At 36.4% G+C, this 27,797-nt stretch overlaps 1 protein-coding gene across 4 annotated transcripts in view; it reads right to left on the bottom strand.

Moving 5' to 3' along the window:
* The window catches only part of SEMA5A (semaphorin 5A), a 313,729-nt gene that overhangs the window by 144,354 nt on the left and 141,578 nt on the right, over nt 1-27,797 (bottom strand). For all 4 annotated transcript variants that reach the window (XM_036406161.2, XM_036406172.2, XM_036406169.1 and 1 more), the window contains one exon: nt 493-555. In XM_036406161.2, coding sequence (XP_036262054.1) covers nt 493-555 — 63 coding nt within the window. The remainder of the gene's footprint in view (nt 1-492; nt 556-27,797) is intronic.

The raw sequence follows: 27,797 nt of genomic DNA, 5'->3' as shown, positions 1-27,797 counted from the left end.
CCAGATAAAGAATTGGTTTTAAGTACAAAAATACATCAAGTTCAATGTCTAAGAAGTTAGTGCACTTAATATTATTTTCTTCATAGTACCAGTAGATAGGAAATAAAAAAGTTAATAAAATTTCATCTTAAACACAGGGTTATAAACTGAGAATTTTACAAAGTAATTACACAGTTATTCAGGATTTACAACACAGAAAATGAAGTGAGAATAGAGTTCACTACATATGTCATGCATATGCTTAACCTTGGTGTCAAAACAGTAAATTGTTGGAAGCTAAAGTTCATGGCCATTTCAGACAGGAATCATGTGACTCTATCTCTCATAGTCTTCTTTATTTCTTTGCTTATGCATCAGTGGTAGACTCTTCTCCTATGTCTCTCTTCAGAAAAAGAGACAGCAAAAATGCATAAGGTAGGGATTTATACACTGAATTACATCTGCTATTAACATAATATTTTTATTAAAGCAGAACAGCCGTCCCGTGCTTACCTTTGATTTGCCTTTACTGTAACAGGCTCTTTTAGTAGCTTCATCACATTGCCACTCCACTGCCTGCAAGCAAAAGGAATTTGTTAGAAATGCAGGTAATCCAGAAATGTAAGCCTCTGAGCTGTGCTATGTGCTTCAGAGATACTGATGATTAGCTATGGATGATCCTATCCATAAATGCCTCTTTAGAGTTTTCTCCCTAGAAATGTAGCTTTGTTGTTGAAGTTTTTCATTATTTTAATCCAAAAGAAAGCTGGCCAACATTATGATTCACTGTATCAATCACTACTGCAGAAACAACCACAGTTACAACAATACTATTTAGCCTTTTTTTGTTGTTATTGTGAGTTTTATGAGGGTAAGTAGATAGAGGAGCACACAGAAAGGCTGAACCTCTTTCTCCAACAGAGTTGGGCTGCATCACCACAGCATCTGAGGTCAGCTCTGCTGAGAAACCTTGCTTAATGGGAAAGTGTGCCCTACTGCACTTTTTGAGATATTTATCTCAAGCATCAAATGGAGAATTTAGTCTCTAAAAGTATGACTGCAGCACTAACCAGAAGCACTAAAACATCCATTCAGAGAAAGAAGCCATGGGCAGAGACATACTAGACAACAGTGAAACAGTGCACTGCAGAGCAGAAGCAATTTATCCTCATTTTTCGAGCTGTCTCACTGCTTCAAGAGATTTATGCCAGGACTGTAAAGCCTAGTCTGCATTACTACAGTTTTACTGTATGAGTTAATTCCAGTTATTTCCATATCTAACATTCAGCAGCTATGACTTACAAACTTTGCTGTTCAGTGGAGCAGGTTGCATGCTTGGTGTTAATGTGCCAATACATGTACAAATTTGAATGCCTTTATATGCCTGTGTAGTCAAAGTGCATTTTAAATCAGGCTGCATTCTTTCACCTCAATGGTGCACATCCATATGTTCCTTAGATAAAAATGCCACAAAGCACATTTTATCAAGAAGAATTGAGATTTCTGGAGCAACCACTGCTGCCTAATTACTGAAACTACGGCCTTTTCATTTTTATTTACAAGGAAATAATGAAAGACCATTTATCCAGATTTAATATAGAAAATATTTTTTACCTGTCTTTTAATGGAGACTGTATTAATAGCAAGCAGACTCTCTATTTAATAATAGGGCAAAAGCCAGTTTAAATTAAGGGGGAAAATGCCTTCAGAGTATTTGTGTTTCAACAAGCCCAAGAATGAGTTTTTTTCACTTCAAGAAAAAAAATAAACCTACTTGTGAAAACTAATGTAATTACTTCTCTTCCTCCATCGTAAACCTTCCTATTTACAGCATTTGCTTTTGCAATGCTAAATGAGTACGGTGTACAGGGAAATATATTGAAAACTTCTGGAAGAATCCTCTTGTGAATGACCCTAGAATTTATAACAAACCATATCTAGCAGCATGAAAGAAATCTCATACTGAGTTAGATAACTCTTTTGACTCAGTAATGCAAAAAGCAATTCACATCTGTAACAGAGATCATAGGATGACCAACTGAATTCCTAATCAATCCATTAGGACACACTGAACCTCCATGTTATAAGGCACAAGTGCTGAATATGTTATCTCTGAACAACACAGAAAATTTCAAATGCCTGGAGAAACAGAAGAGTTAATTACCAGGAGGAGGTCAGAGTAGAAAGAGAGTGAAATATGGGTACTTAAAAGGAAGGTTTGAAGGAAAGTTCTTGCCAAAACTGAACTGAGAAAAACATGTCAGGCATGAACAGAAGGAAAAAAGATTGCATTAAATACAAAATGTTTATTATAAATCAATTTTCAGTGACAAAATACCCAGCTTTCAATTGGCTCTAAGTCCACAGTAAAAGTAATTTGAAGGAGAAGTATGTGAAATATTAAAACATTTTATAATATTTCTGGATATCGTAGTTAACAGCACATACAAGAACCCAAACAGAAGAAACTGCTACAACTAGATATAAATATATTTGCTTGCAAGTTAACCAAATGGCCAACTCTCTGGGAAAGCCCTAGTCATGAAAACACCTGCTAAAAAGGAGTAATACTATGTGCACAAGAAATAAATGCAGACACACTGGTGACAAAGCAAAGTCCCCTCTTTGGAACCAAGTGTACTCATAGTGCCATAGCCCTTGGTTCCTCTGCTAGAGGAGATAATAATAGAGGAGGCTGCAAATGAAATACAGAACAAAGGCATCTGAAGAGAGCTGAGTAGTTCAATCTGTTGTACTTTGGTCCCTAAGGTTCCCACATAGTTCAGTAATGCAGTCAAACATTTCTACATAGAGCTTGCTTTCTTTTTACTTTCTAATCTTTAGGAAATTCTGGGGAGTTTCCCACAAAATGGAAATTTAGATATTCAACACAGTCTAATGCTTCTATACAGGAGAAAGACAGGTATAAAACTCTTTAAGATGAATGTCATTTCAATGTGGGAAAAAAAACGAGAAAAAGGTGTCCTGAATCTTCAGCACACAAAGAAAAAACAAAATGTCCCGAAAGAATAATAACAATGTGGGTTTTGCCATTAGAAGATTATGACTTGAAAATTGTCATTCTGAAAGATGAGATGGACACATATGGATTGCATTATTCTAGAAAGCAAGTGCAAAACCATGTTTACAGATATTACTGTTACCCACTGCTTCCCTTAAATTGACATATTCTCCTGTTTAATACTGATTGATGAGATTTCCATGAAGTTCAGAGGAGGTGTGCAGATATGACATGCAATCCATGTTGGATATGTGATTCACTACAAAGATCTATACAGCTAAGGTTTTTCCTATTAGGATACTTTTTTTTTCTATTTTTCTTAATGAGAACCTTCAATTTTCACATTCAAATTACAACCTGCAGCATTCAGTGTGCTGGTTTTAACTAATGTTATAATTCTACTTAAGCTGGCAACAAAATTCATTGAACCAAATTACAGACACTCAGGTTTGTTCTCTCTTGGGAAAGAGTAAACAGGGATTTGAAAGTCAGTGCCAGAGAAAATAAGGACAGGTCATACACAGCTACTACTACACGTCTCTACAAAGAACACAGCTGTATAGGTTAAGGTGGCACACCAGTCTATTTCTGATAACAAGTTGACAATATTTACAATGACATGGCTTTTATAAATCCTATGATCAATATGGTCTTTCAAGCACCTCTATAAATTTAATGACTTGACTTAGTGTGCTCCTAATTTCCCAATCTCCTTCATAAATACATTCTTTTATGTATAAATAAACCTTAATTATGTAATGTAGTGAGATTTTTAATGCTGTTAAAGTCAAAGTGAGAAACTCTATAAAGACTGCACTTGAAAGATACAACTTGAACTTAACCCATGTACTCTGATGAGGTTGTCACAGCTCACTTTTGAACACATATTGTTTTCTTAGGTTAAAAAAAATGCATGAACCACAAAGGTCCATACAGATTTGACAAAAAATCAGACTGAACAAAATCAAGGCTTTGGTGCACACTCTAAGCTTGAACTCAAGTTTCGAACTGATGTCAGGCAGCTTTCTGAAAAACCTCAGTTGTAAATAACTGTATAAGTGTTTTAAACATTGATGTTTGTAAAGAACTTCAAAACTTCAGATGAAATCTCTCCTGGCATTTTCAAGGGGCAGTAGGAGGAGAGAAATTCCAGCCACGAAGAAAGAAAATTCCAACTCGAGAATATGCAATGAAACTATTATCTTCAAAACAAAGAAAAATGGGCATTTAACAGCCATATATATGTTAAGTTAAAAATTACATTCTTGAAATTAATATTCTTTGGAACAACAGATATATTTTAGTAACTTCTCTGTATGAACAGTAAGAGTCTCGTGTAGAAGTTAAACTATTTTATCTTCAGCAAGTTAAACTAAATGATTGCAAAGAAATTAACTGCAACAAAAACTGTAAGAAAATCTTTAATTTAAACTAATTTATCCAAATACCTTTGAAGAACATTAAAAGAGGAACATGGAAAGTGTAGAAACAGTAAATAAAGTTCATAGAAGTAACTGTCAAGGGATTCTCTTACATGCCCAACATGCAGCAACAAAGGAAGTCCTCAGGCAAGACATCTGGAAGTCCCTCCTGACCTAAATTATCACATAATTTTCCAGAAAAATACAAAATATAACAGGAAAAAAAAAATCAGAGCCCTTACCTTTAACGTGGCCCCTTTCTATAATTTTAACTTTAATTAGTAAACGTAGACAGGAAATTTGAGATTTGAACACAGTCAATAAAGAACTGGCCAATTAGAATTATTTAAGTGAGAGATGTATTAGTTTTACCAACAGGGCAACAAAAAAAAGTGTGGCTTTCACCTACAGTGAAATCTGCACATAACTGAGTACAACCAGACCTCCTGGGAGAATTGTGTTCCTGTAGCTACACAGATATTCAAAACATATACAGGTAGACAGTATGCATTCATATATATCTTTATATAAGAACTTGGAAATGTAGAAACAGAATGTAGTATTACATTTCATAGAGAAAGAAGTTAATTAGTCAAGAACCAAGAAATGAACAGAACAGTATTCCAGACAGATGGTCCAGCACTTCTTAGGCAGATGGCTCTGCTAATTAGATACTGGCAAAAATAACATTAAAGGAGATGGTTTAATTACACAGTGCCAAAAACTAACAAGTACATGATATTTCCTTTTTTTTTTCCTTTTTTCACTATCTGCTTGCTTTCATCTCTTCTATCGTGTATTTAAACAATACTCTAGGGACATGGGGTATAATGGCAATAACCATAATAATATATGTCAACAAACGTGAGCAATATCGCCTTACTGTTCACATCAAGTCCAGCCATGGAATGAATGGCTTCAAAATGTTTTGACTTGTTTGGCAAGGGTGTCTTACAGCCTGCCTAATTAGCTCTTGATGCTGGATTCCAAAAGCTGAATTTAAAGTGGCCGTAAAGAAAGTGTCGGGATCATAAACCCAAAGAAAGAATGTAGCCACAGAGCAGTACACCAGCAAGACATTAGCAGCAAATTAGACGCCCCAGAGTTAGTGGTGGTTTTGATGGTTACCAGAAGTTTAAAGGCATGCTTTGGTATAATGACATCCTTGCCTCCAGCAAATATGTAAAGCCACTTAGGGAAGATTTATACCTGTCTCTACTTCACAGGAACCATTTTCCTTGCTTTCCACAGAGTCATGACCCCTCATCCTTACAGCTATTGCTGCTGCAGCTGCCTATCTTTCCAATAGGCTTCTGACAAATATCTTTGGAAACTATCATTCTTTAAATTAAAAACAAAAGTAAATTACTAAAAAAGGGACTTCCTTTTAATATAGCTTCCTCTTCTGACTCACAAAAAAAGAGGAAAAGCTGGTTTCTGAGGATTTAAGGCATCCTGGTTAGGCTTTCACATGAAGTGATAGGCCCGCAGCTCATACAAGAAGTCCAGCACCATATGGACAACTTTACTAATTGGCTGCAGTCACTGCATTATTTTGCCTCCAAGTTTTTTTTGCCACATGTAGCAGCCAATTTTCCTGGGAATAACATCATGTGTGTTTTCATTTGTTCAGAATCAGCTTTTACTGTTCATCCACAGTTAAAAAATTACAGTTTCTTATAAAGTAAGCACTGCGAAACGTATGGAAATAAACATAAAATCATGCTTGAATTTTCCAGGCTTTGGAATTCAGTTAGAACTGAGATCCCCTGATAGATATATAATTCTGTACTTAAACCAAGTAATATCTAAAGCTTTATATGGCTTCAAGGAGCTGATGTCAACTTAATTTTATTCCAAATATACTAGCCTGAAGTATATTAAAAAATGAGAAGTACATACCCTGCCAATTCATGAAGCAGCCAAAATTTTAATCATCTGATTTACTGATTATGCAAATAAACAGTTGTTGGAAAAATTCAGAGCTAATATGATAAAAGAAAAAAAAATTAATCATATTAGAGAAGAACTCAGAGTTACTAAGACTTTGATGAACCCTCAGTGTTGGGCCACTCCATTGACTTGAATGACACAGGACTCTGCCCAAGGCTGAACCATCACAAATGCCTGATACCCATCCACCTGTGCATTCTCCTCTTTGTCTTCTGCAAGGATTTCTAAATGTCACAAAATATCCACTCACTTTACATTTAACAGACACAGTTTTAGAGAGAAAAATGAAATTCCAAACCTAGAAGCTAGCAACTCAAAACTTGAGTATGTTTGGAACTAAGATTTTCAATCCTGCTCCCAGAGAGTTATTAAAAACCCCAAAACTGTTGCACTGTGACTTTCAAAGTTTTTATTGTTCCAATCTGGTATTTTGAGGCTTTTACAGTTTTTATGGACATTTAAAAATTGAATGTAGGATTGTGCTGAAGGGGTAAAACAACAAAATGTTCTTGCACTACCAAACTTGGCAGCCATGCAGCCGGTAGGAATAAGATTTCACAACACATCTTTAATGCACATTCTGAAATTATTGTACATATAGTAAATTTAATGTTTTGCATAAATTACATATGAATCCTTTAAGATTTAACATCTGTGTTACCACACTGAATTTTGAGGTGCTTCCTGGGTTTTGGGGGTTTCTTTTGCAAATAAGATTGATTTTAGTAGGCTCCAAGACTTTTTGAAAGCAACATTTTGAGTTATATTACTTTTTTTACTGATAGTGTTTTAAACTTTTAGGTCTTGATATATCGGGATTCTCTTTATTCCAATGAAATGAAAGGAATTTCAATATAATTTCATACTTCTCAAGCCCCTAAGGTTAACAACAAAGTAAGTGGTGACAAGAGTCCTCTGGTACTGGAGTGCCTCAAAATGTTGGTTTGGACCTTCAGCACAGGCAAGCAGAAGTTTGGGGTTTTTTTTTCCAGTACACCTGCTCATTGCTAATAAGTTGCATGGAAATTTAAAGGTAGAGACAGCATTGGAATGTGGGCAATCCTGCCCCATGCCCACTTGCTGATCAAGACAACCATGCTGATGCAGGGTGCCCAGCAATCACCACCCCTCAACTTTCAGCCACAGGCAGTCAAGGAAGCCATGGCATTTCAGAGTGCGTTGTGCAAATCAAAAACCTTCCTGAAATAATTTCTGAAAGACACAGCCAACATGCTATATCCTTCCCCTGGGATGTCAAAGATAGATGCATTACAGCTTCCAGGCATGAGCTGAAAAAACGTCATATGAACATGAGAGATACACTGTAGGATGAAATTTATTAACACCTTCTAAGTGATACTGGATAACTGAGATTACCAAAAAAAAAAATGTATTTCTGTATGTTTGCATGTAATTTTGTACATAATGTCAGATTAGGAAGTAAACAATTTCATCACAATTTCCATTTGTTTTTTTCACTTGTTTAAATAGCTTTGTCATTAGGCTTTAGGGATGACAGGCTTGATTCTGTCGACAGTAATATCTATCTACAGTTCTAGAGAAAATACTATGCTTTACAACAACTGTTATTTACAATAATAAAGATATTTTTTAAAGTTAACTTTAAAATGGTATCTCACAAGACAGCAAAGAGACAAAATCTGTTGAAGGAACTTCAAAATATATTTTTTTCCATTAAATATGCAAAAAAATCAGATAAGAAGATTTTAGATAGATGAAAGCACAGAAAAAGTAGAATGCTATTGACAGAAGAAATATAAGAGCCACCAAATCATGTCGGTTTTCCAGTGAAAAGCTAGTGAGAAAAAATACATGTTTCAACAGCAAAGAGACACAAATTCTACATCCTTCTGGTTAATTGCCCAGAAATGTGATTGTGAAAATCAAGATTAAGTTTTATTTTTCCCATTCAAGGATAACACATAAGTATATAAGACATCTAGAAAGTGGACTGAGCATAACTGAACACAGTAAGGAAAAACACAATAAAAATTTCCAAAGACTTGGCAATACATTTGATGACAGCACAACTGACAGTTCAACAAGGGAAAGATGGAATAAGGAAATTTCAGTTTTTGTTATGTTTACTTTAAAATATTTTTCTTTAATTTGAAAAATGCTAAAATAACATGAGAAGCAAAATAGCAAGAATATGGAGAAGAATAAAAAGTAGAGAGGCACATAAGTGAGTGTCATCAAGATATACATAATATCATGAGCTGTGGAGTTGGACAAAAGAACCCCAGCAGGCTGAGAAAAATTCTCATTAGACATAAAATGCAAAAGATGCTTATTAAAATCAGAAATCTTGAACCTATAGCTAATAGGAAAATCATTGGACTGTAACTGCATTGCTAAATTATACAGAAATCAAGGGTGAGAGAGACAAACAGGAGCCTCAGGACTAAGGAGGATATCTGCTCAGAATTTGAAAATGCCTCCATGGGATCATCGCTTACTCCAACTGCAATGGAAGGAGCAGTGGGAACCAGGGGGCCTGGAATCCAACTCTAAATCACAATTTCATCATGAAGATGTGAGATTACAGTAAGGCTATGAAAAAACCTGAATCTAAGGGCCCTTCTCTCATTTTGAGACATGTGAACTGTCTGAAGCAATGTCAGTGGCACACAGAACTTTGCACGTCTAGGTTATATGTTGAACATCATTCAAGTTATTAATTAGTGGAGGTCAGTGACATCTAGCAACCTTGTAGCAGTAACATTAAATGGGTGGGTGATTTCAATCCAATTTTTAAAAGACAAACATTCAGAACCAAATTTGCCACTTTTGCAGGGACTATGGAACAGCTGCTTAAAGGGAAAACACCCCCGTTACATATAAAGGTGTTTTATCTCATTCAGCATTGACAACGAATCTTAGGAAAGCAGTCACTAAAACAATCATCATATATTAATAATTAATCTGCAACTTTTCCCCTACTTTTTCTCTCCCTGCTGACCTTGTAGGCTTGTAGGAAACTACACAACTTTTAGATTCAGATCCTTTCAAGTGTTCAGAAGAGTATCTCCTAAATTTCAGTGACACACAGAAATTTTAGTAAATATCTCATGCAGGGAGGCCAACTGAAAAATTTATTTCTGAAACAGCTGTGTAATATTCTTCTACTCCTGCAGCCTCTTTTCCATATTTCTTGATTTAGAAACTCTTTGATTGCTGTATTAGAACAACAATATTGTACTTTGGTACTTTTCTTCCTATGTTGCTGAAAGCTCAGTGGAAGTAACTATAAAAACATGATAAATAAAACTCATTCAACAGAATGCCCAGTGCAACTGGTAATGAAGCACTTCTAAGCAGCCTTGGGGCTCTTATTTCCTTTTGCAGATATCATCAGCTTTCCCCTTTCAAATTACACCTTATTAACAACTGGTCCCCTGATGGGTATGTTATAGCTCTTATCTCTTTAACAGTGGTTTATATTGGAAGCTAGCTTATAATTATAAACAGAAAGTTACAAAATCTATTACTAGGAATTATTTCTTAAAAATTCTCCTGTGCTTTTTCTGCTGAAAATCTTTTGAAGTCAGTGCAACAAATCCCAGAGCTTTTACTAAAGCAAAGCACTCCAAAATCAAAGCAAGTTTTGTCTAAGAAGAACAGAAGAAAGGCGGGAAATTGTAAACATTCTTAATATCCACTACAGAAAAGGGGCAGCCACAAAGTAGTTAAAAATAGGAAATCCCCTTAGTATATGTCTGAAACACTGAAGAACTTAAGAATTAGAGCCAAGTCCACTCGCTTTAGCTTTTACTGTGAATTGTGAAATGGGTTGGAAACTTGGATCAGGCTGTTCTGAGAGCACCTCTACAAAACTGCAAAGTCAAAAAAATTCAAATAAGCAAAATTAATTTTCTATTTTAAGTTCAAGGTATATAAAAATGAATATATTTCAGTATTCTTGGGGGGAAAAATGAAAGACAATCTTAATTTCTGCCAAAAAAACCCAAGCAAAACCAACTGATCAAAAAAACCCAACAGCCAAAGTAATAATTAAAACAAAAATAATTTTAAAAACCAAACAAGTGCCCTCTCAAACAACAACAACAGAAAAACCCCAACACAACAACCACCTACAAACAAAACAAAACAAAAAAAACAGCTCAAAACCAAAACAACAAAAACCTTGCTTACTCTGTATGGCAAGTAAAGCTTGAGCAGAGACATCCTTTTGGCCTGGATGCTAACTCTGACTTGAGAACCTACACAGCCCTTTCCTCAAGTGCAATAGAAATTTCACATCAGCAACATAAGACTAAGATTAAGACTGGATAAAAACAAAGCATTCCTTCCTACTCATGTTCCTAGAAATATCACAATTTTTGGCTACATTAATCCAGACTACCATTATTCTGTGTTAAATGTGGTGCTTTGAATTTGGGTATGTTCAATATTAATCTGTCAGTTTCTGGAAAAAGCAGAGGGAAGACAGGACAGAAACTGGAATGTGTGTACATTTAGCAAGCATGCCAGACCGTAGGCAGCTTGGCTGGCTGCCAGATGCCCACCCAGTCTCTTTCTCATGAATTCATTTTGTTGACAATTAAGAATAGAGTCTGATGGTCAGAAACAGACATAGCTAAAACACTTTCTCACCACAACCACAACCAGCTTTTCACAGGAACAAATTCATCCCTTCAATCTGGACTCGGCCTCCTCCTCACCAGCAACACAGGGATTTAGGGAATGGGGAGCCATAACCTGTCACTCTGCCCTCCCAACAATTTTTCCTACTCCATATGATATTCATAGCTAAAGACTCTTTTTCTTTTAAGCCAAAAGGATTTCAAAAGTTGCAGTTCCATAGAAAACACTTCCCAATAATCTCACAAAATCCTACAATGAGATGTGGCAAATAAATTTCAATGTGAGTTGTGTGCAAGCAAGGACCAGCCACTCCACTGAGAAACAGAAGAAACAAAACACCCTAAAAATTTGAATGCCATATCATTCCAAACTGAAATTATTACATGGTTGTGTACATTACAGAAATACCTTATATACATGTATATATAAAAATTATGTAATTTTAGAATTAAATTATATATATGTTTGCCCATTTTTGCTTCCATTTTGCACTTTTTTGGTAATAGTTTGCATGCTGTCTTTAAATCACCTAAAATCCAATGTGAATATCTTAATTCACAATGCTCTCCATTTGTCAGAAATCAGTTTGAGGGGAAAAAAAAATTTCTCAAAGGCACTTTAGCTCTTAAATGTATTGATTCTGATGGACACTTTATCCCTTCTTTTGGTTTCAATCACTCTTCCAGAAATATATGCCTGTTCCTTTTCTTACACAACAGATTGAATCAGAGTGAAAATGGAGGATATCCATTAACACACATCATGTTTTTATGACTAATCAATACACCTTTAGTAAAATAATCTGCTTCTTACTCTTCTTGGTACTTTATAACTTTCTGAAACCTCCTCCATTCAGACTGAAATCTTCCTCTGCTAGAGAGGGAAATACGAGAAAATAATTTTTTTGGTAAAAATTAGAGTACTGAAAAATAAAATTTTTCAATTGTTTTATTCGCAAAAAAATTCACTTCCTAAATTCCACACACATAATCACAAAGTGATTGGGGTGAAAATAAGATAACATTGTAGGCAGCTTTTTGAGAAGCATTCTGTGCACAACTGTTAAAAACTTCTGATTTTACCAAGTTATTAGATGGAGTAGCACAACAGAATAAAAATTTTGAATGCACCTGAACTGGATATTGGGTTTTTTTGCTCATTTTTCTGGGACAATTAAATGACATCTCAATAATTTTGTAGGGATGGCTGATGTCCTCAGGCAAGAAAACTCAATTGTTCAAAATAAATTCTTCTGCACATTAAAAAAATTTGCCTTTGGCAAGAATATTAAACATTCCCTAAAATATAAGCTGCTGGAACTAGTAACAGCAGTAACAGTAAAACCAGTAATAGCAGTATTGAAGCACATGAGTCAATGATACCAGAAAAAAGGTGTACCACAAAATGAGATGGCTGTATGCCTCATTGTGGAGCACCAAATGCCCCCCTTACAGCTGAAACTAAACACAGCTCCATTACAGAATATGAAAGCACATAAACTAAAAGTAATGCAAAATAAAAGCTATCATACTGGTATGGAAAAAAAGGAAGAGCAAGAGGAAGGCATACAGATTTCTTTGGTAGTTTTCATCTTCTCTTACTCCACCATCACAAACCCACTGGCAACAAAGTGCTGCATTGGATTAATGGCAGTTGGGAATTAATGTTTTACTCATACAGTAAATTCCTTCCTTCTACACATACCCGTGAACTCCTCTATAGTGGAACTAACTCACCAAATTTGTTAATTAAATTAGTACAATTTACCTAGCCAGTCCATAACTCCACAAAGGCTTCCTAAAATACACAGGAACAAGTTCTAGTATACAGTAATCCTAGCATAAAAAGCCACAAATTTGTCTCAAAAAATGCAGTAATGCATTTGCAATAAATGTTTTTAATCTCAATCTAAATACAAAATCAAGTTTGATGTTGTGCTAGCTGAAAGTTATCTTTTAACACACATTATTTTTCTAGTATAGATGTAGCTTGTCATGTCTTACTGTCAAAAGGATGCCAATTTTCCAAATGTGATAAGCCAAGCAGGAATCTCAATCATTTGGCTCTTGTTCTTGGTTTAATGAAGAGAGATTGGTATCTTAAGAATCCTGGGTGGGGGGGAGGGTGATTAATGCAGATGTGATGGAAGGCAGAAAACAGATAACAATTCTGATTTCATAACAGCCTGAACATACTTAAAATGCATGCTTGGAAATCCCTCCCACTGTTGCCACCACAATAACATCTCTTATCAAAGTTTTGTCTATTTTAGGAGGTCAGTTCTCCACAAATGCTAATCTGATTCGATTCCAGACTGCAACATGCAGTTGTATAAATCAAAACAACACAGAGCAAACCAAAAATATCAACAGGTTGACTTCTTTCTGCACACAAAGGGCAAATGTATTTTGCTGCACAGGGAGTACAGAGGGAATTTCTTTTGCATCTTAGCAAAATAAGTTAACACGATTTTTAATTCCTTTTCTCACATTTCAGGTTTTACACATGGTCCTCAATCCAAACACCACAAGTGGAAGAAGAGTGGATGAAGAGAGGGCACTAGCTAATATTAGTGGCAGTCAGAGTAAATATGCTGTATTTGGGCAAAGTATCTCATTACCACACATGAGTATGTGCCCTAGTGAGCAGACAGAACATGCATCCTTTGGTCTTTCCTGACAAAATTATATGCTGCAGCTGGGTTCACTCTAAACACCTACAAAGGGACAGGGAGAGCACTAAACTGTTGAAGAACCAAATAAAGATATATAGGAATGTGTTGAGATGACCTCCAGGAAAACTCCAGTACAGTGCTGGAGATCATCCAGTGATATCATAGCAGGTAAGTGAGCAGAAGGAGAGGAAAATGATCTAATGTTGGGTTCTCTCTACTTACACTAATGTGTATGGGAGCAAATATGCCAACAAAATGAAGTCAGGTAGAGATTTGATTGTCATGTGTTTCACAAAAGAAGCTGAGACACATTTAGAGGGATCCATAGTCCATGCTATACATCATCTTCAAAGTTAATTATTGAAAGGAAATAAGGGTAGAAGCAGAAAGACAAAATGGAAAACATCTCTCCAGTGGTCTGCTAGGAAGGGACTTGGGTGCATAAAGGGGCATCCTCTCCAGAGCAAAAGGTAGCTTCCCCAAAGACATATTGTAAGGAGTGCTATGAGGCCAGAGCGTACAGTAGGCATGGCAGACTTTAGCTACCCTTATAAAATCTGGACAGCCATAACACTATAGCCTGGCAGCAAGAGTAAATTTTTAAACACAAATCAAGGTTTTCATGAAGAAACTTAACGTAAGGCTGAAGAGTGAAAAAACAGCTCTTAACTTTGTTCTGAGTAGCATGCAGGGATAGCACTGTAATAGCAACCAATATGTACTTGGATACTACAGCATGTTTGCTTCATGAAAGGGAACTTCAGGAGGAAGCAATATGATAAGAAAGAGTTAGGTCAGGCAGCTGAGAGTTACATTTATTGCTGGCAGCATTTAAGGAGACACATAAACGCTACCTTGCAAAAATTAAAAAAGAAAAAAAAAACTAACCTGAGGCAAAGGGCAACTTGGAATAGATTGACAGAAGTAGTTAACAAAAGGAAGTAAGCACCTTTCAAAAAACTAAAGCAGTGTCAAAATAAAGAAAACAAAGCACTGAAGAATAATTTTAAAAAGTCATAAATATTACAAGTAAGTCCTTCAAACACATTAAAAGCAGGAATCTTGACAGTTCAAGGAAGCAATACGAGATCAAAGAAGTGATTAAGATAAAGCCACACCAAAAAAACCCCATATTTCTCCCCCTGCCCAAGTTCAGCATGGCAGAGCTCAAAGAAATTCTCATCCCAGAATACGCGGGGCTGCTGATGAAAAACTCTCCTCATCGTGGTGTTGTTACAAGAGGTCATAGAATACAGACAAAATGAAAAGCAACACATTTTCAGCATGGTTAGTTGTTCAAGAATATTAAAGCAATTCAGAGAGGAAAGTGCTGAAGTATTAAACAGTATATGACCTTCAACTTACAAATGTACTTGAGGTCTGGAAAACAGCAAACTAATACTAGAATTACTAAAATTGTTTCTAAAATGAGCTCCAGGAAGATCCAAGAAACCACCAGTGCTGATGTCTCTATCAAGCAAATTATCAAAAATTGTATCATAAATAATAAAGAGGGAACAAAGATGTAAGGTCTGGTGTGTGAATTCAACCACCCTGACTGCTGGGTATAAAGTGTCCAAGAGCAATATCTCTGAGCCCTACTGGCAGAGCCTGTGAAAGCAAAGCATTACTAAATGTAGAGGAAGATCAGTGTTAGGAGACATCTAAACTGAATATAACTAAGCTAACTGTACAAATCCATGGGACCAGAGCAGCACCTTAGTGCACTGAAGGAGCGGACTGAAGACACAGCAAAATCTTTCTCTAGCAAATTTGCAAGGAAACAACCAGCATGGATCAGACAAGGAAAAATCATCTCTTAACAACATGATTGCCTTCTTTGATGAGAACAGTGCTTGCTGTTTTACCTTACCTGTAGCAATATCTTTGCCAGTGTTTCCTGTAGTATCCTCAGAGCCCAGCCATTGAGATACTGACTGGATTAACAGTTGATAACAAAAGTGAAAAACTGTCTGGATCATGAGGCTTAAAGGGTTGTATTCAGTAGCACAGAGTCCAACTGGTCACCATTTATCAGTGAGTTGAAGACTGACATTTGGGCCAACACCGTTTAATGGCTTTATTATTAACCCAGGCAATGGGACTCAGTACACTCTCAGCAGCTATATAAATTACAGAATAGTCAGAGAATATGGGAGATCAAAATTCTGGAGAGCCCAAAATGCTCTGTTTTTTCAGAGGCACCTCAACAGACCAGGGAATTATGCTGACAAGAGCCACAATAAGCACAATAAAGGCCAAGTCTTCCATCCAGAATGAAATAAAATCCTAAGAAAATTACTAGAAAAACAGATATGGACAAAGTATGATCAAAGGATATCCAGAAGTTACATTCTGTTTGGATTTGAAATATGTATTGGACAAGTTCTCTTACGAAAGGACCTTTAAGAATTTCTTCAAGAAAATAAGGGCACAAGGTACTTAAATGGATAAAGAGGTAAAGAAGTTAGAGGGTAGGTATATGGTCAATTTTCAGGGGGGGACGTGAGTAGTTGAGATACACAGTAATCTACAGCAGAACTCATAAATGCTGAACATATCCTTAGGTGATGCAGAAAAGGGAATGAACAGTTACGTGACAATACTGGCTAAAGCCCCCAAGTTACTGAGAGAAAAGAACTGACTGCCCAGAGTTCTAGGAAACCCTTATAAATCTGAATGGCTAGTTTTCTATATTGAATTTAATTTGCAGTTTTAATAAAACGCCAGGAAAAAATACCTTATTTTCATGTATTCATTGATGAGCTCTGAACTGAAAATTACTATTCAAAAACAAGATCTTGAGTTACAATAATTAAAAAAAAAAAAAACAATTAATTATAAGAAGTACAGAACACGAGAGAACATCCTTGTACCATGGAACAAATCCATTTACTCCCTTGTTTTGAACACTTTTTTGCATTTCAGCCCCAACCCATAATTTCAAATTTGAAAGTAAAACTAGGAAAGATGCATAGAAAGGGGACAAAAGACTTTTAGCTTTTTGTGTTTTCTTTACAGAGTAGGATTAAATAGACTGATTCCTTAGGCTAGGAAAAAAGGCATCTGAGGAGAGAGATAATAGACAGTTATACAATTATGAGAAAGGTGCACAGAGAATATCGTTCACTGATTTTAAATAGTGAATTTAAAGTGTATTCACTGTTCTTTGAATTATAAAGAATATTTAAGGATTTAAACCCCAGAAGTTCTTCATTCCCATGATGAGCTGCAGAAATCTCTTCCATAAAACAACAAAGATACAAAAAAAATGAGTTAAATGTCACAGGGTGAAATTGATATGAAAATATCCCTCAGGGAAGTGAGGTCTTGATTAAATCTGCCCTGCCGGCAACACATTATTCTATTTTGTGCTATAAAACCTAATCAAACAGAGAAAATTGTTTAATTATTATTAAAATTTCAGTCACTGAATGGTGTGATTTTGTTCCTGTGGTTACCCCACTTTGCAAATCCTCTGTGACAGCTTAAGAGCTGACTGGATAAAAACCCACCTAGGACCCTATCTTCACCTCAGGAAGCTCCTGGATTCCAATGGCTGAGAAAATTTTTAAAGGAACTATCATTAAAAGTTTAGGCTTTTCACAGGCACCTGCTGCAGGCTGGAGACAAGACAATACAGCAGGTATGGTCTGACCCAGTACTGATACAGCCTTCTAATTGTAACTCCAAATAGAGAGACATCACCCACTATTTATCTTAATTTACTAAAAACTAGCAATAAATGTTCATCAAAATTATATATGTTTATGCTCTTTAAAAATAATTTATGCAAAAATGAAAGAAAATCTAGCATAATTTATAATTAATCTAGCATAATTTATAATTAATATCACTAAAGTTATTCTTCATAGCAAGGGAAATTATATGAAATGCTTATAAATTATGGACAAAATTTGGGGTTTTTTCAAAGTAAAACAAAACCAAGACTCAAAATCCTGTGTTAAGCCTAGACTCCACCCAAAATGCATTCTGTTTTTATGATAATATCCAGGTTCAAGCAGCACACATTGCCTTTTCTTCACTCATATGTTATTTATTTTACACTGAAAGCATTTTTCCAGTGACTTACGATCTGTTCTGTTCTAGGCAGGTTGCAAGTCAGCATTCATAATCTTGTTACCTGAATCTGAGAATGTGTTTCTACCTACGTTACCCCGACTTCTGAATATTTCTTGCTACAGAAATTTCCCTTGTGCAAGATTTTGCATGTTCTGCACATATTCTTTTGCAAATTGCTTTCCCTGATTCAAAGCAGAGGAAAGAACATCTAGAGATTGTTCTGTGTCCTGTCTGAAAAGGAAAGCCCTGTTTTCCTGTTGCCTGGCTACGCTGTGTGTCCATGATTGTGCCAGTGCAATAAACACATTCTTGCTATCAACATTGGCCTTTTTTAGTTTGCCACTCCTGCTAGGAGAAGTCAGGGAAATGTAATACACATCCACTGCTGACATTTAGATCTGGTTGGAACAGACTGTTGTTTGCAACCCAGGGAGGAAGAAAGGCTGAGGGAGAGATACTCAGGATGCTGCCCCGAAGGACAAAAGAAAAGATAGGAGTGAAAGAAGAGATTAGACTTTCCCATGGGTCTCAGGGGCCAAAGAGTCATGAAGTCTGGTCTTACTAGCAAAACCTGAGGTAAAGGCAGCACTGAGTGCCTTGGCCTTTTCCACGTCATTTTTTACCAGTTCCCTGTGCCCATTCAACAGTGGGACCACATTTGCCCTAGTCTCCATTTTGCAGTTGAGCTGCTTGTAGAATCCTTTGTTGCTCTTATCATCCCTTTCCAGATGTAACCCAAGGTCAATCTCAGCTCTCCTAAATCCATTCCTGAAAGATCAGACAACTATTCCATACTTCTCGGTCACCAGCCCCATCTTCATCTTTTTTAGAATTCATTTTTATGTCTTTTGAGTTCAGTTAGGAGCAGCTTGCTCCTTTCATGGTCTTCCATGCACATCCATTTATAATTGCCATTTTCAGTTGGTTCATCGTAATAATCCAGGTACACTACCTTTGGGGATTAACCCAGGACAGGGGGAATTTTCACTATACCTGGGAAGGGACATAGAGGTTATTTTATACCACATCAGTCATAATCAGGGACGGGACAGGGACTCTTTTCCATGGAAAAGGCAGTCCTCATGGTCAAGAAAATGTGGTGAAGGGAGCCATCTGGTACTGTCCATTTTTGGGGGGTTTATTTGTGTGAGTCAGTTCTTTTCTTATGCCTTCTGTCATTACTATTGTTGCTGTTACAGTTTGGTTTCTTATCTCATTGCTGTTTCCAGTAAAACATTATTTTAGCCTGTGATCTTTGCTTTTGCATCTCCAATTCTCAACTTCATCCTGCCACAGTGGGAAGGGGGAGGAGAAAACTGGAAATGAGAGCAGCACATGGTTTGGGGAGTCTCGGTGGGGGCACTGAATTGGGAAGTACCATTCCTAAACCACAACATCGGCAGGGAAGAAGAAGAAAAGCTACTAGTAAAGAAAAATTACTAAAGAAAAATTAGTAATGAAGGCTTTGGGTTTCAGTATTCACTTTCCAGTGCTCAAGTACCTTGGCACTCCAATGACTGCATTGAAGTGCCATCCACCTGCTTCCACTTCCATAGCACCAGGAATCACATTGCTTTGTTGTTTCTGTTTAACCCTTTGCTGTGTCTTGTCCTCATCCCAGGCAATAAACAGGTTGACTCACTCAAGGAACCAGCTATGTACATGTCAAACAGAAGCATCACTCTACCTGTAGCATGGACTTTATTTGTGTGAATTGATCCCAAAGTCAGAACTTTCAATTTATCACAAGGAAAAATGAAATTAACATCCTATATTTTGAGGCACCCTCCAAATAAAAAAGGAAAGGATTTGTTTCTGAGGTACATTTTGAAAACCAAAACGTAAGTTATTCTAGAAGGAAAAAAATCAATACTTTATTCAAGAAATTTTAAAATATGCTGAGATTTTATTAAATAATCCCAGATTCCCTTACATTGCTTACACAGCTTACTTAGGTACAGAATTCACCCTTTTTTCATCATCAAAATTCTCATCTAGCCTGAAAAATTATCAGGCTGTAGTCTCCAGCTAGTTTTAAACCTTCCTATAATTGTCCTTCCCAGTCTTCTAATAGTCTCCTCCCTACCCTGAAGGTCCTGTGACCATCATGTTTAAGATGAACTCCACAATTTTCAGAAGGTTTCTTTTTATCAATACAGAATGTATGCCCAAGTGTTCACCCATGACAAAAGAAGTGAAAAACCAGAGAAGAGCAAGTTGCGAAGAAGTAACAAGTTTCTATTCCAGACTAAAAATAAAGGGGATGATTACTGGAAAGTTTCCCTTATCAATCTCCAGTAAAACAGGGAATGATTTATCCTTTTCATGGCTAAGCCCCAGAACGGAAACCCTTCTGAAAATATTGAAGATCTGCTAGTCTAAAGCCAGACAGACAATTGGGAAACTGCAGACAGCTCAGAGTCAGCAAGTAATATCATGCAAGAAAGGAGACATATAGATTAAGAGATCCCATAGGAATCCAGATAATTCACAACTGGAAATTAGCTGGAGAAAAAGAAACAAACAAATAATTACAGAGAAAAACTGAGGTTACAATTAGAATTGAATAATGAATAAATCCATTTTAACTGTTTTAAGCCTTTACTCAGCCTTGTAGGTTTAGGAATAGGGTTAAACAAGCATTTCATTTTGCCGTTTCTGAATAGATTCACCCATCTTGTTAGTCTTCCATTCCCAGTAAAGATTACATAATACCAAACAGAGATAGGATTTCTTGTTGGCCCAAAGAGCAAACACCAGTGTTTGGTCATCAGGATGCCAGGAAGAAATGCTGCAGCTATCACCAAGGGAAAACTGAGGGAGAGAGACTCTGAAGGAGACTAAAAGAGATATTAATCACAATTTTGTCCTGTGCTTATTAGACTGGTTGGAACAAGCTTTCTTAGGCAGGTCTTTCCCATTTTCTTCCTTTAACAACATTACCCCAAATCACATTGTGTGGCATTGTTGATAATGTCAGTGTAAAAGAGGACAACAAAATTTACCTAAAATTGGACAAATAACTACTTGCTGAAGTAAATATCAAAAAAACCCACTGCATGGCTAAGTATCTCAGGTGGAAAAACTACACTTGATGAGTTTTTCCCATATGAATAAGCATTTGCAAATAAAAATCCTGTTTTCTTATTCTGCTCATCAGTAGCTCTGCACATCTGATACAGTGATGCATTATTGAAATGCTCTGAGCCTCATATGAGTACTGTTTTATACTGCAATAGTTTCAGGCTTCCAGCTGAGATGTTCAAGAAGCAGTGGCAATTCTGAAATATAGCCAAGTTATTAAAATTTAGTCACAAACTATGTAACATGGCATTTTGGTTTTGAATTTTTTATTTATTTCTTTTAAATTTTTTTTTTAATGCTGGCTTTTGGTATCAGCCAAGTTACTATTTGCTTTCCAATTAAGATCTTGTAATTCTGAAAGCCAGGAAGCAGATTTAAGGAGAGAAATATGCTGCTATAATCAAGCCAGTGTTTCACACAAGATTGCTCCAGACTAATTTATTATTGGACAAAAATCTGCCAGATAGATCCTTGAAATGAAAGTAGCAGGGCTTAAATGAGGTTAGTGGTAGTCAGAGCCCCACTCAAACTTCTAGGCATGAGAAGAAGACACATACAGTTTCAAGTTCTGCCAATAAAAATGACAGAGGATCAGATGCAACTGTTTTTTTTTAAGTATAAATCTATTTTCCTAGGTGTCTATCCACCCTCTGTGCTAGGTGTTTAATGTTAAATATTGAGGCATGGTATATCTTTAGACATAAAACAACACCTTATCTGATGGCAAATGTATGAAAATACAATTTGAACAGCCTGAAAGACACTGCTTAGACATTGCAGCATGGGGAGCAGATGGGAATCAATCAAAAAAACCGCAGGACACCAGGTGGAAATTACAGGCCTATTTTGAAAATAAGTGGGATACAGTGTAAAATAAATGTAAATAAGTATAAATGAAGTGACTTTCCTCATTTATTTTTCTTTAGCACATTCAAAACTATGATTTGATCTTCCCACGGCTGTGTATTTGTGAAACCTCTCACTATCAATAGCATAATAGTTCATTAGCATAATAGGTGCATGGTATTTTGAGAATCTCCAAGTTCACACAACTCCATAGAATACAGCTCACATGATGAAAAGTGTCCTGCATAGAACATTTCTTATTTTAACAGTGAGATTTGGGAAAGTTGAATAACAGCCCTGTGTCAATATCAGCACTCCACAGCAAAACTACCCAGCATTGTCAACCTCTCCATTAAGAGAATTTTTTCGTCTCTTGGGCCCAGAAGTTTATTTGGAGTTGGGTTTACTTTCTAATTATTTTTTATATTTCCTTACCCCTCTTCAACATTCTTGAGAATGTAAATTTCCATGTTTTAATGCTGAAATTTCCAAGGGTAGTTTACCAACTTCAGCTTGAACGAAGATGCAGAGAGAACAGATTTATAAACTTGGGAGCACAGATTTTCAACTGAAGTAACTCTGTTTGAAAAGAAATTAGCTATTTTAATAACATTTTTCACTCCAGCTGCATTCAGTGACATAGATTAGACAAAATGGCAGAGGTAAAAATGCCTTCAAGGAGATTAGATTTAGGGATCTGTCAGAGCAACACTACCATCACTCTCAACCCCGTGAGGAGTTTTATTTCAAAATTATTTGGAAAATATTAGTGATCTTTTAAAGAAGGTTCCTTGGCCTTAAGAAAATATGAGGCTCAGGCACTCAAAATTAGGAAAATAATGTTTGGATGGATGCAGCCTCAACAAAATAGAAAAAGACTCAGCATTTGGAGCAGTACTTCTTCACTATCTAATAACAGATTTAGCATCCTGTCTATGAATCTGAAAATGCCAAATGATAAGTCAAAGGAATCCAACATAAGGCTGCTATCTCTGGCAGCAGAATATCCAGACTTCTTGATCCTGTAGCTATAAAGCCTCTTTTGACACAAATGTGAATTTTGCCCAAGTCAGGATTACATGCTCAAACCTTCAGTATATCATGAAAGACTGAAGTTTGTGAAAAAGATCAGTACACTTTTTTATCCTCAAGTTAACCTTTCATACGTTGCAAGGTTTTTGAGGGAACAGTGGAAAGGAGAGAAGGCAGTGGCATGTGGCAGCTCCTGAAAGGCTATCCAGCTGTTGAATAAAAAGTCTAACATTTGAGCACTATCATCACCATTCCTCTAATCTTTGCCATGCACACTGTCAGGGTATTATAGTTTTCAGATAGGAGAACAGAGAAATTGTGTCTGGGCTACAATATCTAGGGAACCATAAATTCCCCATTTATTGAAGTTAAAAAGGAATATGGGACATCACATTTTTTGATTCAAACCTTCAGAATTTAAACTTGAAACCAAGCTGTCTGAACACTGTATCATAAAGACCTTGTTACAAGAGGTGCAGCTGATAATTCAGCTTGAGGTACCTGTATGCCATCATTCCATTAAATAAATGGTCTAGAACCTGAGCAGGAAGATTTCATTTGCAATCTTGAAGCAATAATGGGTGCCCCTCTACAGCCTTCTTGCACACAAGGGAAGTTGAACGAGTGAGAAGGACAGACCTACAGCAAAAACACTAACAAATAAATCTACAGATTTCTATGGAAAGTTTGCTCCTATTAGTATACACTGCAGGGCACTCACACTACTTTCACGATTCTTGTTAAGGTTTGGACTCCATGATCTGTGAATCTCCTCCTCAAAGTTGAAACCAAATGGTTTCAACTTTGCCACACTTTCAAACACTGGAAAGATCTTACTGCAATGTAAGAAGAGAAACACTCAGCCCAGGCACAGGTAGACACTAGACATCATTAAATCAGTGAAAGAGGGTTTCTCTAATGAAATTTTCCTTTCTAATTTTAGACATTAGAAATGTTTACTATTTGAACAGAAATAATAAGCCTTGAAACATACAAAGAAGAATGTTAAAAATAGATAAATATCACCTATGTTGCTTCATTAAGTTTACATGTAAATCTGGATTGAGAAACCCTGCAAGATTACTTTCAGCATCTGATGTCAATTTTTTTTTTAAAAAAACAGGTTTTAAATGTCAAGTTTGCATTTCAAATTAATAAATTTGAATCTAAATCAAGGCATACATATTGTATAGAAATTTTGCATATTTCCCCTCTAATTCTCCGTTTCCCCTACAAGCAAAAGTAGCAAAGGGTCATAGATTTAATGCAGTTTCTGGTCTGTGCTGTATGGACTTCTGACATTACCACCTTGTTGGTACAATCATTACTCTGATTAACTCCTTTCTCTCTGCTCATTGTGCTTGCACCTCCCTCCATACAAATACAAATCCTAAGGACACTATGCAGTTTCTCATTAAATAATGCCAATAAGGGTTTTTTAAACATGTTAGGAAGCTCTGTAGGCAAAGCAACATTTTATTTTCACAACTTGTTTTTAACATAACTAATTTGGTAAAAAACTACAGTCTAGACACCGTACTTTCATAGTAGTTTCTGGCCACCTACTTTTAATGCAAACTGTGTGCTCTCCTCTTCTTTAATATTTTTAAAACTTGTCTCTTTTCTGTTTAAAATACACTTGCTGCTCTTCTCTGCTTCATTTTGTGTTATCTGTTCACAATAACATGGCTCTCAGTTTGTCAAAAAAGAAATCTTATTACAGAGTCTCATCTAGAACTAGAACAGCAAGTAACATTATCATCTTCTCAGTATTACATTTTCTATTCATCTTCATCTATTTAAGAGTTATACTTCTGAGAGCTCTGTTTGTTTCCTAAGCCCAGAAAAAATGTCCTCTGTGCTTGACTGAAGTCCTGACTATGGTCTCAATTTAAAATGGCAAAAGTGGACCCAGATGAATAGCTCAGTCTTATAACACAAGAACACATGGAAGCCAAGAATTATTCTTGGCAGAGAAATTCAAGAAAAGAGGTTGTTGCATATTTTAAACTTTAAGTAAGAGCAATTATTACCATCATCATCACTATTATCTTTATCATTACTGAGTTTACAAAGTTGAAAAAGGAATATTGTTAACATTCCTTGTACAAGACTATATTAAAATTGACTGTGATATCAAAAAGGCCTGTGCTAGCAAGATTGGCAGGCATTCCAGAAACAGCATTAGAGGATTTGGACTTTACACCTGGAAAAGTAAGAACTTAGAATAGACAAAAATTTCAAAGACACTAAGCATTTAGGCTTGTCACTGACTTATGTGAGGAGGATGCATCCATATGAACATGCAATGTTATACGACTTTTTTTTCTAAAATGTAATTGCTATCCAAGGGACTGCTGAAAAGCTTCTGTTCAAAGAAGTATTGATCCTCAGATCCTGCAAAATAATGCTAAGAGCCTCTTGAAAGAAGGAAAAGTGCTGAAAAATTTCTTGTCATTAGGTAGATACTAATGCATATCAAGACATAAATAGCTATGCCTATTAATAGCAGAAACCTACTCGGAGCATTAATCAGTTTATAAATCAATTACTTCTGTGTAATAAGATCCCCATCTGTTCTTCAATGAAAGAGCAACCTCAGATATGCTTTGTCTACCAATAGGATTATTCATCAGATTTCCAATCAGTCAGCTCATTTTTATAAGCTATTTTCAGGATTCTCAGAGTATTACCAAGCATATAATTCAATATGATAGATTGTTGGTATAGTAATAAGGCATGAGAAGGGAAGAATATATCCTAGATAGAGTCTGTAAGGGTGGCATTTTTGTTTGCTTTCCTTTCCAAGAGCTTTGCAGAGAGGTTGCACTGCATAATGCATAATCGGATGACAAAAGGGACACATTTCTGCTCTCTGAGTCATTTCTCCAAGAAGAAGCCTACTTTAGCAGTCCAGCTGTCCTAGTGTTCATGACAGCAGCAACAGCAGAACTTACATAAGAAACTAAACATTCTCCCTCTGAGGACCTTGCTTTCCACTGTCCAGAAGAATTAAGCACTCTTCGTGATCTCAAGCATGTCACGGATGTCTCTGCTAATCAAGCAGGTGACAAATACAAAGGAAGTTCCTCCACTTCTCTAAAAATTGCTGTAGGTACTCGTTACAGTCTATTTACTTTCAAGACAAAAAACCATAGATTTAGATAAACCTTTTTTGATGTGACTTATAACAAATATGCTCTGACTGGTCTGAAGACTTGTAGAACTTGCTTTTGTGTTCCCCTTCTGAAAACAAAATAGGAGGAAAAACAAACTCCAGCAGGAAAAGAGCCTCAACCAATATTCCCGTGGCTGTTTTAAGAGTGCATTAACATCAGAATCAGTAACATCAGTATTTATAAACTTCCACACAGCAATTACACTGTCTGTTCAACAGGCATTTTAAAGTGCTGTCTATACCACAGACTAGGAAAGGATATCTCAACACACTTCAATTAACACAAACATCTGCTACTCCAGTGCCATGATATTAAGAAGTCTGGTGCACAGTCTGCATAGAAGTCCGTGCCCCTACAGCTGAGGTTGCCATAAATCCTCGTGCTAGAGAGATTAATGCACCTCTGGTACGCCACACAAATGCACAGCCACTACAGCGCTTCCAGCAAGGTCTACATCGGGCTGCAAGGGTAGCAGAGCAGCACTATCCAAACCCACACACTCATTCATCTAGCAGTGATTCAAAATGACAGACCTGAAGAGTTTCAAAAATTCAGCTACACCACATGAATGTCAGCAAAAGCAACACTAGCCAGCTCTAACAGCACTTCACCCTGTCACCCCAGAAGCATGCCACAAGTCAGATTTGAGAAGTCCTGTGGGCTTCCTTTCTCTCAAAACCATAAGCCTGCATTACACATAGGCATCAAATCTGGACAGGGCTTTTCCAACAATAGTAATAATGATGACTATGGAAAGTGTTGAATCATTCCCAAAAGCTTTTCCAAGTTCCATTACAAACTTACTAATAAAGCTTCTCAGAGCTTGAATTAAGTATCTGCAAAATGAGAAAAACCAAAGAGACTTCTGAGTCCTACTGTTTGGGAAACTCAAGCTACAGAAGAGAGAGATCCAAATCTGGGCTGTGAATCAGATGTCAAATAAAGACATGAGTAAGTCTTACACTCAAAAGCAGTATGCTAGCTGTTGGACTGTTAATTCTGTTTCACTTTCCAGCTCTCACTGCCTCTTTGAGATTTTCTACTTCATACAGAAAATACAAAATATTTATTAGGAATATGAAAAACTTTCTTCTGAATGAGACAGAAAAGTAGTCAATCTCTTCTATTATTCCAATCCATTGTATGTTTTCAGTGGCCATCTCTTAAGAATGGCTGGAAGGGACTCTGGAGATCATCTAGTCTACCTCCCCTCCTAAAGCAGATTCTCCTAAAGCAGGGTGTGCAGGATCACACCCAAGCCAGTTTTTACTATCTCCCTAGAAGATCTCCATCCTGTTTTATCTCAGAATCAAGGGAATTTTTGGGAACAGGATTGACTGATAAGTGCAGTTTCCCAATTAAATTATCTTAATTTTATTCTAGTTACATTATGTTTTGGGGCTGTGGTGGCCCAAAAAGAGGTTTCAATTCAGATAGATTTAACACTTCTAAAATTGGAGTTTGATATTTGTGTGCTACACCCTGCCCTGCATAAGAGGAGCAAATCAGCTTGTTAGCTGTACTAAGTCCATTATACATATAAAAATTAGGTTTTTCCTACAGGAAGAGCAATTTGAAAATCACTTGATTTAGAAGCTCTTTGTTTCATTTTTCCCTTTCCTACTTTTGAGACAAAAACTACTTTTATTTAGCCACTCCTTTTCACTATCTGCATCAGTATCATTTCAGAGGCCAGATACAGATAGCAGAGGGGCTGTGTTGGGCTGTGTGATCCCAGAGGCACAGCACCAACATGCTGCCCTGACTGATGATTTAGGAGTTTGAATGACTTCAGATACTCCCTGGGCCTTATTCAAGTCTTTGCAGACTATGTTTCAGCCAAGAAACTTGAATGACTACACCCAGATCCACAAATCCATTTGTACATCTTCACA

Source organism: Molothrus ater, chromosome 1 (assembly GCF_012460135.2).
Source record: "Molothrus ater isolate BHLD 08-10-18 breed brown headed cowbird chromosome 1, BPBGC_Mater_1.1, whole genome shotgun sequence".
NCBI classification, from domain to species: domain Eukaryota; kingdom Metazoa; phylum Chordata; class Aves; order Passeriformes; family Icteridae; genus Molothrus; species Molothrus ater.
This window is presented reverse-complemented; position numbering and strand designations above follow the sequence as displayed.